At 41.9% G+C, this 12,885-nt stretch overlaps 1 protein-coding gene across 3 annotated transcripts in view; it reads right to left on the bottom strand.

The window, feature by feature from the left end:
- Positions 1 to 12,885, bottom strand: part of THAP4 (THAP domain containing 4) — a 66,036-nt gene that overhangs the window by 19,881 nt on the left and 33,270 nt on the right. The window contains exons 6-7 of one of the 3 annotated variants that reach the window (XR_002094206.2): positions 5,947 to 6,494; positions 5,680 to 5,767 (exon numbers count right to left, since the gene is read on the bottom strand). The exons of 1 other annotated variant lie outside the window; for it this stretch is intronic. Coding sequence is in view for 1 of the 2 variants with exons in the window: in XM_006267031.3 (XP_006267093.1) it covers positions 5,648 to 5,767 (120 nt within the window). In the remaining variant the exon portion in view is untranslated. Of the gene's footprint in view, positions 1 to 5,416; positions 5,768 to 5,946; positions 6,495 to 12,885 lie in introns of those variants that run through there. One more of the 3 variants, XM_006267031.3, reaches the window with a different exon arrangement.

Here is a 12,885-nt window from a genome sequence, read left to right as displayed (position 1 = left end):
AGAACATCACCTTTTCCCCCGTATGAGTTAAAACTACAACCTTATTTATATTTTGATTTTAACTTACATTGCTAACGCACAAGTATGCCTCTTTCTTCCTTAGTGAAGCTTTGTCTTCAGTCTCTCAGGGCATTTTTACACATACTCCGGGGGTAGGGGGGCGCTTTAATTACAGTAGCTTCGAAAGCCGCTCTAATGAAAGCACCCCCAGCGTCTCATGTATCCGCATCTCTGTGCTTCAAAATAGCAGCAGGGGTGCTTTAATTAAAGCTTGCTGAACAAGTTTTAGTTAAAGTGCCCCCACCACCATTTTGAAGCACACGGACACTGATGCATGAGATGCGAAGGTTGCTGGAGCACGCTGCTTAGCATGCTCCTGCAGACTTGATTAATTGAGTCTGCTCCAATGCGCTGTAATTATAGTGCATTAGAGCAGTCTCCCCATACTTCTACAGGCATCCTAAGGATTTAATGGTGAGTGGCCTCACTAGAGCCCACTGAAAACTGAAGTCTTTGACTAAACGTCTACCAGATGGATGTCTTTGCTTCTAAGGCTCAGAAAACCTTTTTGATGGGATTGGGAGCCTGCATGAATGCTTGGGAGTTTTTTTACCTGTATAAACCTAGGGGAAAAAAACCCCCATGGATTTTACCTGCTAAAGATGGGAAAGAGGTTGGGAACTGTGGGCTTGAAAAAAACAACTTTGTCCTTCAGTCCCCCTTCACAGGTAGGTAATGTCTATGCACACATTTGAGGGTACACCTGAGTCAGGCGATGGTGCAGAGGCATGATCTCTGACTGATACAGCTACACTGGTAGAGGTAGTGTAGATGCAGTTATATTCTGGCAAAACTGTGCGTGTTTCCCTCCTAATGGGTGGTTTTCCACTACTGGTACAAAGAACAGTTTAGCTGTTATAGATGCACCCATAGTAAGTGTTTTGTCAGTATTGTGTACAGGTGTTCTGATATCAAAAGTGCTCCTACTGTAGAGAAGGCTTAAGAGGAAATAAAACATACTTCCTTCTGAAGCTGTGTGCAGCCTCAGGCATTATTACACTGGAGAGGATTTGCTGGAGGAACCATCTAGACAAGAGTTCTTTCATGGTGCACTACTTTGTGCTGGTTCCTCAAACAAAACACATTAAACTGGCAGAAGGATTTTTTGCCAATACAACTGTAGGTCTTTTTGATAGTTTGGCTCTTAGATCAGAACACTTTTTTCTCTCTCTCTCTCCATACTCCTAATAGTTATAGCACTGTTAGAAATTTTTTGAGCCTAGATCAGATGGAAGACTGTAAATTAGATCACATTAGCTAATGGCTATTAAAACTGGGTTAGGCACACTTCTGACAATGCAAAAAACCTCTGTTCAGATGCACATAAAGCAAAAACCAGGCAATCCCTGAACATGGATGCAGTCCCATAGATTTGAGAGTGATTTTCAAGAAGCTGAATCCCTTAAATTTAGGTTCCTAAACCAATTGTTACTGTGATATAAAAACTGTATAGAGCATTCCCCAAATCCTAACAACATATAGGCTATGTAGATTTCCAGTCAACCAATTTAGCACATGGTAAAGTACAACATGTGTTATCTTGGCCAGCTTTTTAGAGGGCAAGCAGATTAACGGAGCTAGAAAACCACAAATCCAGCACTGTACACTTTTCAGAGATTTGTTTGATCAGGAGTTTGAGGCTGCTTTGAAATAGTGTTTCAGGCTGCAACTGTTTTGAGCAAATTGCTGGCACCAAGAAACTATTAAACTGAGGTTCTTGAAGAGTTAAATACACCAACTAAGGCAGCATAAAATGATAAATATGATAAGCCAAATAAAGGACCATTGCTCAACAAGAATGTGCGTGGGTGGGAAGGGGGTTAGATGCACAAGCATTTAATACAGGAAACTCCGCTGCAGTGAAATGATACGGGCAGGGTGTTCCACTTGTCTGACTTCATGAAGATTCCCCAGAAAAGAACTTTAAAAATAAATGAATAAATAAAAAAAGAATCCAAACCCTTCCCTGGATCCAAATGCTGCCTTCACACATCTAACATTGTTTCTATCAAGTCCTTGAGAGGCTCAGGCCTGGAGCTAATGGCAGTATTTCCCCCGTGCATGCCTTTTATTTTTTTTGTTGACAAGCTCAGACAAAAGAAGCTTTGCTCTTTGATGAAGCTATGAAAATTCACATCGGATCAAATGCATAAGAGCCGAGAGGAAAATCTGATTTTGTAGTTAACAGGGAATTTGTCAAAGGGTGCTTCAGCAACAATCAAAGCTATCAGATGGACTTGCTGTCATACTCGTCTCACCCCCTATGGTTCCTGAAGTAAGTGGGATGGAAACCTTGCTTTAAGTCCCATTATTTGCTATCCTTTTTAATGTTTCAAAGTAGCACTATACTTCCCATAACCTACACTTGTTTACTGGGCATTTCTTATCTAGAAAACTTATATACAACAAGACCTTGCAAAGATATTGAACAAACACTTTGAGTGAGTGGCAAAACGTGACCCGTAACAGACTCCCTTTTTTTGAGCCAAAACTTTTGGCACAGTAATGATGCTTAAAACAGCTGCTCCTTATAGGCTACTGATAGATGTGCATGCAAAGGGCTTCAAATCCTACCCTAATCTGAAGCATATCAGTAGCATACAGACTTCCAGGCTCCTCTCAGTGAAAGCACTTCAACATGTGCTACAACATCCGAGAGCAACATGCCCAAGAAAGAAGAAATGAGCACTCCATGGAGGATGACTTTCTGTTTAGGACTATCCTTCTGGGCCTTTGAGGCAAGCGGCAACTGGTGGGAGCCAATAGCTCTAAGGATCTGGGACAATGAGCACTGGTAGCAAAACTTCAGGATAAGCAGGGCCCTCTTCCTCACGCTATTTCCTCTGAACTGAGCTGGCCCCAATGGCAAGTCACCAGCATGATACTATACATGACCGCTGAGAAGCAAGTAGCAGTTGCTATCTAGAAAGCTGGTAATCCCCAATAAACTACCCTTCATCCTCTCCCTATCTAGAAGCATAGTTCACCTGTGTGATATATATACCATATGTGGTAGAACACAAATTAAACTAATCTCACTGTCTGCGAGCCAGCAAGACATTTTAACAGCCACTTAAGTCTTGTATTGGCTCAGGGAGTAATATCCTAGGACAGCAGGACAGTTTTCCTCATTTCTTTTAAACTATCCAGTTTACTTACTGTAAATTTAGGTTGAAGATTAGGAGGAACTTTCTGACTATGAGGGTGGTCAACCATTGGATGTTTGGGATGGGAGAAGGCTGCTCCTGGTTTCTAGGCTGAAATTTGCTTTTATATGAGTGGTTAAGGGCACCAGGAATGTCAGACAGTGTTTCTAATTTATTTTACTTTATAAGGAAAAAAGGTGAGTGTTGAGCATTATTAACTTGTGTTCTGTTCAGAGTTTGATATTAAGTTATCTTCCAACTTAAAAACAAACAAATGGAAGGCAGAGAGAGTTTGGTTCATCTCCCTACTCATCTGGTTAGAAGATGCCTCTCATCTCACAAAAACTAAAAAGACTGTAGTATGTCAATAATTTTTTTTCTCTAGCTTTTGGTTTCTCTATGAGAATTTCAGTGCTCGACCAGTGGAACTTCCTGTTTGCAAAAAGGAACTTAATTGAAAAGTCATGTTCTATCAACTGTTTCAATGGAAATTTTCTGACCAACTCCAATCTCTATAAGGATCTAACTAACACCTCATCAACTTCATAATTATCTTTATGCCACCCGCTCTTCAAATAATGGTCACAGTACCACCTCCTTCAAAACAGTTGAACAAAGCTAAATTGATCTCATTGACATGCCCCCAAAAGATAGTTGCAACATTGTATTATTTTTTCCTAGTGATAAGTTAAAAATATGAGCAGTTCTTCATTTACCAGATCTGCACTTGAAACTGACAAAGCATAGCAAAATGCGAAACAGTAACAGAATTCAGGTTTTATATAAAATCTAACTCCAATCTTCCTCACTTTCAATTTTTAACACTAAAAGAAATCAACTTTTTTTTTAAAGTTCTCCCTGTAATGACCAAAGCTGCATAATTAAAATGCATGCATAAATTAAAATTAATGAAACTGGGTGTCCAAGATCCCTCAGATAAATTTGAAAAACTCAGTCTTACAAGATGTTCTCTTCTGTGTATTCCTGCTTTGGCATTTATTTAGCCGTTTTATAAGCATTTATAGGCAATAATTTGCTGTAGACTGATTGGTTCCTTAGAGATGTGACATGAAGAGTATACATAAGAAAACCCAGTGCTCAAATCTAAACACTGATGTAAGCTTCCTGAACCCAAGTGGTTTGGCAGTTGGAGATTAAAATCAAACTCAGAAGATCCTGTAACTTCTTTGAATCCAAACATTTTGACCCACAGGGATTACAAACTGCTGGCACAACTGTACACAAAGCAAGGCTTTTAGTGAACTTTATATAGTCCTCCAGGACCTGAAAGTGTGTTTAATGTTCAATAAAATCTGTAGGGAACAAATAGCTACTAAAATAAGCACGCAGTCTTATCTAAAACAGGCAGCAGAAGTCTTGGCAAAGTAATTTAAAAAATCCCCTTCCTTAAGAAGTTTGTTACAAAGTTTCCTTTAAACCCCTTTCCAGAAACATATACCTGATCCATCTGCCCCAAACTAGAAAGTGGCTTCACTATTTTTCAAAATTCTTCACACCATATGCTTACCTCTCACGAAGAACTACCAGTATTTTTGATGTTGTAAATCAGCAACTCTGCTATGACAAAGACTGAACCACAAATCCAAAGTCCAAGATGATACTGCACAAATCAATCAATCTTTCTTTATTGAAGTTTTAAGCGCTACTCTGCCTTGTGACCTTCACTGACAGGTTCACTGTGTTTTGAATTAAGCTGATAAGAGTCTCATCTGCAGAGCTATTTCCCTCCTGTACTGATGGAGGACTCACTCTGGGTCTGACCAAAGTCCCTTGCAGTTAGCAGAACAATTCTGACTGACCTTGAATGAGATCCTTTAGGGCCTGATTCTCCATTAAAGTAAAGGGGAGTGGAAGGGTCTCAAAAAATCACTAAGGAGTGAGATTGCTAAACACCTTGCGGGTTCTAGACCTCTAAGCAAGTCTCTCAGTTACAGGAGGTGCTCTCTTCTCATCTTCAGTCCCTATTTCATAAGCAAATTCTAGAGAGTTCTCTCTGTACTGTAGATATTTTCATGCTCCTAGTTTATTTGTGGCAATCTGCTTCAGATCATGTAGAAAGATGAAAAGGCTGAACTTGACAGCTCTCCTAACTCACTAGGAAACAGGCTTGAGAACCCTCTTATTTAATCACTGCCAGAGCAAAGGGATTTACAGCCCACACACAGCAATAATGTCCAAAGCCACAGGCATAAAAATAAAGGCTTTTTATTTGGTTTTTTAATATACCATTACAGAAACATCTGAGTAACATTCTCAACAGCACCAGTGTCACCTCCCTCCCCCTCCTGAAGTCGGGAGTGAATGTGGATCACCCAGATTCAAGAGAGCTGCTGTGTTTCTTTCCTGAGCTGCTTCTGTTCTCAGTGCACAATGTCCAGGCTCCTCCCATGTCGCAGGGGAACCCTCCTCTCCCCACTTATTTAAGGTGTCACCTTTTTGTAGGTAATGTGAAGGTGCTGAGTCATCGGCTGTGTAGTGGTTGCCATGGAGACAGTCTGTTCTAGCTTCCCATCAGAATTGAGCCTGAATTTTCTGGTAATCTAAGGGGGAAATATAAAACACCAAACGATTAGTCCTTTACTTTGTTTTGTACAGCATTAACCCCCCCTCAGCAGCTGGGGCAGAGTAAAGTTTTGCAGTTGGAAGGTAGCTATCCATCCCTTCTGAGGCCCAACCTTCTCCACACAAAAGCTTCAAAACACTTTAAATCCTTCCTTACCTATGCCCCTAAAATGTATGTTTGTTACAAGAGCTCCAGGAGAAACGGGATTCATTATGTTGGAACCTCCAGGAAGTCAGCAGGCAACTTCTCTCCCTAAGAGAAGGTGGCTGTTTCAGAGACGACCGCTTATGCTCTGCACAGCTGAGTCCTACACCGTGAACTCAGAGGGATGGACACAGAGCATTTTTCCTTAAGCACAGCTCAGAAAAGTAGTAATCAGTAGACAGCCTGAAAGCATGACATTCATCAGAAGGAAGCACATGTAATAACAAACATTTGGAGTGTCAAAGGTTTTGTGCTGTTAAGCATCCCCTCTGGCAGAAGAAAATCAGCTGCCATTAGGGCAGCTGCATTGTTTCTATGTTCCCAATTAAGAATAATTTCAAATTTAAAATCACATTCACCTGAGGCAGAATGACTGCTTCACCTGACATGGAGCCAAGTGCCATACGATGATAAACAGCTGAACCCAATGGACTCCATAACAGGCTGGACCTAAATTCTATGGCGTGGTTCTGGATTCTGCAGCACACTGACGCGGCAGGCTGGAAATTATGCAGCAAATGTGCTTAAATGATCATTTATTTTTAATTACAAAATCAACAGAGTCAGTATGGTAGCTCCCCAGGCTCATTATTTTGGCGTTACAGTACGTACAGAGATTAGCTGCACTTCCAAAACTGACTCGAGTAGTTAAGTGAAAGGTAGGTGGAATTAAAAACACTGTCTTCTGCTAAAATGATCAGCAGCAAAATAGTTAAAGTTGCTGAGTAAATCCTCATTCCATTTGTGGCAGCACTGCTCGTGCTGTTACAAGAGGCAAGCCATATCAGTGCAGAGTATCTATGCTGGCAGACTTGCATTGGTATGGTTACTGCTACAAGTACCCTATGTCTAGGGAGGCCAAAATTTTAAATCAAACCCATTGAGTTGAGTACGACATTTTGGTGCTATTGTTTCACCTGAGGAAAAAGCCCTGCATTGGACTACACCTTCCAGTTTTCACAACTCCAAGGACTCCCTTCAAGTTGGTGAGCTGCACCAGCATAAAGCTTCTGAGAGTGGAAAATTCAAGCCAATCGGTTTTGGAAGCTTAGCTCTTGGGTCACAGTTCAGCAGCAACAGGGGATTCTGCAGCTGTGGAATACATTGGGCCTTGAATAGAAACGATCGTATAATCACGTGTGATTTACAAGTGTCGTGGGACCCCCGAGTGATCACATTGCCCAGAACACATCTTGCAATAAGTTCCACATGTTCAGCAGTTTGGCCCTCTGACTTATTTCAGTGGAGATTTTTTTGCACGACATCCAAGAGATTTGTTTATATTATTTGGTTGCCTTTGCTCCTTCTCATGGGGAACACAGTCCCAGAACTGAGCGGAAATGGTCTTGAGGAGGCGGGAGCCCAGCCTGATAACCCTGCCAAATATGTAAATTGCTTCATTAGCCAAATGAGTTTTGATAAGAGTTTTGATTTAATGTTCATTAAATGTGGTGCGCAACAATGAAAGCAAAAACTGAGAACTCTTAGGAGGCCATTCCAGTCAGAATGCTCCCAATGGACCCACAATTTGGACCATCCTCTACAACATACTTTCCAAAAGATATGCATCTTAGCAAGATCCAGTTGTCATCTGTATGTATTTATATCTACAGCCTTCAAGATCTCTATCAAACTCTTTCTTCCTTTTAAAAAGAAACTTGCACAAGAGTTTGTCCATTTATAATGATTTTATTTACATTACCTTGGAGCGCTTCAACAACCAGTGCTGGAACATTTGTTACGACAGAGGTGTTGGTTAAGCCTGTATTGGGATTTGTAGTTAAAATAAGATTTGGTTCTGCTATTTCTCACGTTACTGATTTAACCCAGTACTTAAAAGTGAGGACAATGGAACTTTTCTTAATTTTTCAGGGTTTGATATCTAGCTGTTTTCCCTGGGAAAATATATTTTTATTAAGCTTTTGGCTCTCTTGGTGTCACCATTTTTTACCTTCACCTAAGGAATCGCAGTTCCCACAAACTCCGCCCCTATATGCACTTTCATAAGATCACAGGCCCGGCTGCTTTTCAAAATTTGCTCTTCAATATACAAACAGCGATTTCCCCAACTCCACATAACTCTACTCATTTCTGCCAAGAAAAACTCACATTATTGGCTATTTCCGCTCTCTCACATTAGGGGGGCAGCTGCCTCCACAGAAGTAGCTGTACTTCCTGATGTTTGAGAACATGGGCTACAACTCCCTCCCATCCTGTTCTTGTCCCTACAATTAACATGGGGCTAGGGAGGAGGTACATTTTGGGCGGCATAAGAGTTTGATATAAAACGCCCAAGTTGTCAGAGACTTAGGGCTTGCCACTGTGCTTCAGAAGCAACTGCTCCATCCAAAAGGACCCTCCTCTGACCAGCCTGATGAAGCTTCGTCAGATGGGGAATGACTATTAAAACTTAATAAATGGTGTGAAATGTTGGAGATAACATACATGTTGTCAGAAGAGTTAGGGATCATCATGAGGGCATAGGACTTCTTGCTGCCTAAAAGTGGAATCTTATAAATAAGGGGGAAGGGGGAGGAAAATTTAAACTTTCACAAAAACACTGACTTTCAGTTAATGCTGTTCAATGCAATCCCTTAAGATCAAGAAATTCAGAGCCAACATTCCTATTCAGTTTGAAACTCTTACCACACACTTATGCACGTGTGCACACACGCTGCAAAGGCAAAACAAACCCGTTCCCCAGTTCAGAGCTCACACAGCACATATCACGATCCAACTGAAACCGACAAGCTGAGTTTGGAGGCAACACTTTTTTTGTAATCTCTTTCCTTGGCCCAGCTGTATAGTTGGGAGAACTGTTGGACAGGCTTTCAAGCATCAGATGCCCTTTTTGGTGACCTGAGGAAGGGAATAAGGCATCCAGTAGCTTGTTCAACAGCTCTCCCAACTATACAGTTGGTTCAATTAAAACAAACAAACAGACAAACAAACCAACCAGAAAAAAGCCTAGTCTCTCACCACTATGAGAGCACTCCATGAATGAGCTGAACTCATTCATTTTTACTTTGAAGTAAAAATTCCCCAGGCATGTCACCATTACCTGCATGACCCAGTTTGTCACCGTCACCTGTACGCCCATGGCCAATTTGCGTGAATCAGTGTGAGGTGGGAGTGCAGCTTTTGCATTTCTGTTGGACTGTCAGGAATGGGTGTGCATTAAATTTTAGACCCCTAGTGAATCTGTCAAGCGTGCTTGGGTGTGCTGATGTGTGGGTGGGATGACACATGGGCTAGGACTGTGTGTGAATGCTGTTCTAAATGGCAATTCCCTTGATTTTTTACTGATGAGATTGCTCAAACACCAGAAGGGAAACAGAAGGAAGACAAAATGTATTATCTTTAAATCTCATGGTTTTAACCCCATTTCATGGCTGTTAGGACTCTACCTCATCATTTTTTAACACTTGCAGTTAGGGATATATTCATTATTCTGACCCTGTACCCAAATCCCAACAGTAAAAGAGAAAATCCTCCACTGGCAGGGGAAGGAATGGGCTTCTCACATATCTTCTGGACCATCACAGCTACAACAGCACTTCAAAACCTTGAGCTATTTCCCAGCTCTGAGTGGCACAGATCTGTGACTGCACATGTCAAACAAGGCAGATTTGCAGGTGTCTACATTTGCAGACACCACTGTTTCTTGTCTGCGAAGGGCTCTGCATGCCAGAAGCTCTTCCCAGGGAACCGAGTGCTCAGTCATGCCTTGAAGTGTATTGGCCTGTAATAGCCATGTGGCCTACCAGGAGTCCCCAGAGACATGGTACCTCAGGGAGTGCTGCCATTGCTGTGTATGCCCTCCTGTGCCATAGTCCTTTTAGATAGCTAACACGGTAACCCAAATGTCTAGCTGCTGCTGGCTCCTGTGTGAAGACTGTGATGAAGCTCTTTGTGCCCTCCTTCCCTCAGGAGCCAGCTGCTATCTGGCTGCAAGGCATTATCTGACTTGAAAGGCTATTTTAAGGAGACTTGAGAATAAGTTTAAAATCTTAAGGGAAATATAGCTTGCGTGTGCTTTTGGGAATGGAATTCCAAACTTCAGACTATAGGTCCCTCAGGCAATCAAATGCCCCAAGAAAAACAGGATGAAATCTGGTGCACAAGGAATAAAGTTGCTCAAAAAAGGAAAATTATTGTCAATCTTGCACTGCCCTGGGAGAAAATTAAAGGGAAACAGGATTTTTATCTGAACAAACATTCCAGTTGGTTGCACATTAGTGAGGAGGGAATGATTTGACTGGAAACTGGGTTTTGGAGTCCTGGCAAATGACCAACATTTGGCCTGGCCCTGTAAAGTAACCAGGTAGAAGATTTTAAAGGGAGGCGAGTTCTTTGTTGGAGCACAAGGTGTTTAGAAACATGATCCATCCTTTGTGAGCTATTCCTCTGAACTGCACAGTTCAAGGTGCCTTTTGTTAACATAATCAACAAATTATTTTCCTTACTCTGAGCTTACTGTTCAGGCTTTCTCTATGCAGCTTTCATCACTGATTCATCCACTTTCCCCTACTCCCCAGTCCAAAGAGAAACAAAATAAATCTGTTCCTTCTGGGCAGTGTGACTTAGAAATGGTATACAACTGCATATCACTATATATGAGTGAGAGAGAGAGAGAGAGAGAGTCACTGATATTTAGGGATCTTTCATTCCCCTCAATTTACTATTTCCCTCCTTAAAGGCCTCACAACTCAACAATAATCATTTTGGCTACTGAGGATGGCACAGGAATACTGCCATCACCAGCCCCAAAGTTGGACAGAGTTGATGCTGTTCAGACAGTTGCCCCTATGTCAGACTCAGCAATTGTTGGCCCACACAGCAAAGAACCAGGAGTAACCACAACTGGACCCTTGGATTTGGCCTCATCCACATATCCCTGTTCATTCATCCACACAGCAGTTATATGAACTCATGTTGCCCCCATTTTTTCCTTGCATTTGCCCTGTATACGCATTTTCTCTTCACAGTTGCTCTGAGGTGGCTCCCCCCATCTAATCTTTGCAGAACACAAAAACAGATGCCACAGGAATATGAAACCTGTCCCAGGCATGCAGCTCCACCAAACCTTGAAGAAGCTATGTTTCATTTCTGTGGTTGCACGGACAATTGTCTCTCCTGTTACCAATGAAACGCGTTTGCTCTGCTGATTTCTGTGAAGCCCTTAAGGAAAACAAAGAAGCTTCTGATGGAGGACCAATTACTTTGAATGTGGTCAACTCTGCTACTCCAGCCAACTTGAAGTGATAATGAATCCTGTGTCTCAGGCATAATCAATCTCCTGCTGTGTAACTGAACCTGCTGAAGCAATCCTGGGGGGATGGACTGGGCTGACAAGGAAAAGGGCCCAGGAAGCTTGGAGAGGGTTGCTTAAAAATGAGAGGACTTCCCCTAGTGTTTTAGCCAAGTGGGTCCCCTTATTTATACACACACTTTTCTGTCCTGCAACATAACGGAGATCCGCTACTTCTGAGTAGGCTTGATTAATTGAGAAGCTAGAGGCTCTGAATTTCTTGATCTTAAGGGACTGGATTGAGCAGCATTAACCGAAAGTCAGTCTTTTTGTGAAAGCTTCAATTTCCTTCTGACTTGCCTTCTGTTTGCCTTTTGGTTGATCGAGTGTGCCCCTCATGCAAACTGAGGCAAATTGCACTGTGCAGCATGCAGCTGTGTAAGTGGCAAAATGCACATCAGTGCACAGAAAATGACAGTGGCGCCCTTTTGAACCAAAACACCTCTGATGCGTTTTAGTTCAAAAGTGCACCGCTGCCATCTTTTCAGTGCTAACATGCATTTTGCCACTTATACAACTGCAAGTGTTGCAGTGGCAGTGCCAGGCACTTTTCAAAATGCCCAGAGCTGTGGCACTTGCTTACGTAAAAATGCCACTTGTGACCATAAGAATCTGAGCTGCATGTCTGGATTCATTGTAACCCCAGAGTATGAGTGACCAAAACTGAGCATGTATGCAACATTTTACAGAACAACATTAGATGTATCTTTTCATTTCAAAATCTTTCTGTCTCTTTCTCCATCACAACTACAAAGGTTGGAAACTGGCTGGTTTTTGGTCAGTTGCTTTGTACTTTAACATGGGAGCCAGATAAGGCAAAGCAGGGATTAACTGTATAAAGAATTAATGCACACATGAATAAAATGAATGGCTTTCTTTGATTCTATTTAGCGCCAGCAGAAAAAAGAAATCAGCCATAAGCTAAAATACCTGAAACCATGCATGTTTTCCAAACAAAACATCAGCTCAAGGGATATTTGCTGCAGTAGACTTTAAAAAAAACTACTGCCCAAGCTCTCTAACTCCTTGAAAGAGACAGCTCTTTTATGGACAGAAGACAGGATGACTTGCCCACAAGAGGAGACAGGAATCATTAATCTTCAGACAGAGCCTGGCTGACTGCTCACTAGCATGGACCCTGCCAGCTTACCAAAGGATGAGATAGCCTGTGACAGCTAAGGTTTACCACTGGCAGGTTAAATGGAGCAATACTAACTCAGCATCCTTTATGCTGGGCTCTGCAGTGCTGCTACAAGGACCTTTACTATGCGCTCAGCTAAAAGTGCTGCGCACTCAACTTCAATTTGTTGGTTAAAAGCTATTCAGAAATTAATACATTTAATAAACCCTTAGTGTTTTCTTACTGTTTGTTGAACTGTAAGCTCTGTTGTCAGGGACTCTGCGTGACACCAAGCACAATGGGGTTCCACCCAGTCCATGACTGGGCTCCTAAGTACTACTGCACAGCAGATAGAGAACAACCAGTTAAAGGAAAGACTCCAAACAAAAAAATATTATTCTTATCTGTTGCAGTTTTTTCTATAAAAGCAGTTTGAGTCAAAAGTGGGGGAGGTTGTTTT

The sequence above is a fragment of the Alligator mississippiensis genome, chromosome 7, assembly GCF_030867095.1.
Source record: "Alligator mississippiensis isolate rAllMis1 chromosome 7, rAllMis1, whole genome shotgun sequence".
NCBI classification, from domain to species: Eukaryota; Metazoa; Chordata; order Crocodylia; family Alligatoridae; genus Alligator; species Alligator mississippiensis.
Note: the sequence above shows the minus strand (reverse complement) of the source record. Positions and strands in the feature narration are given on the sequence as shown.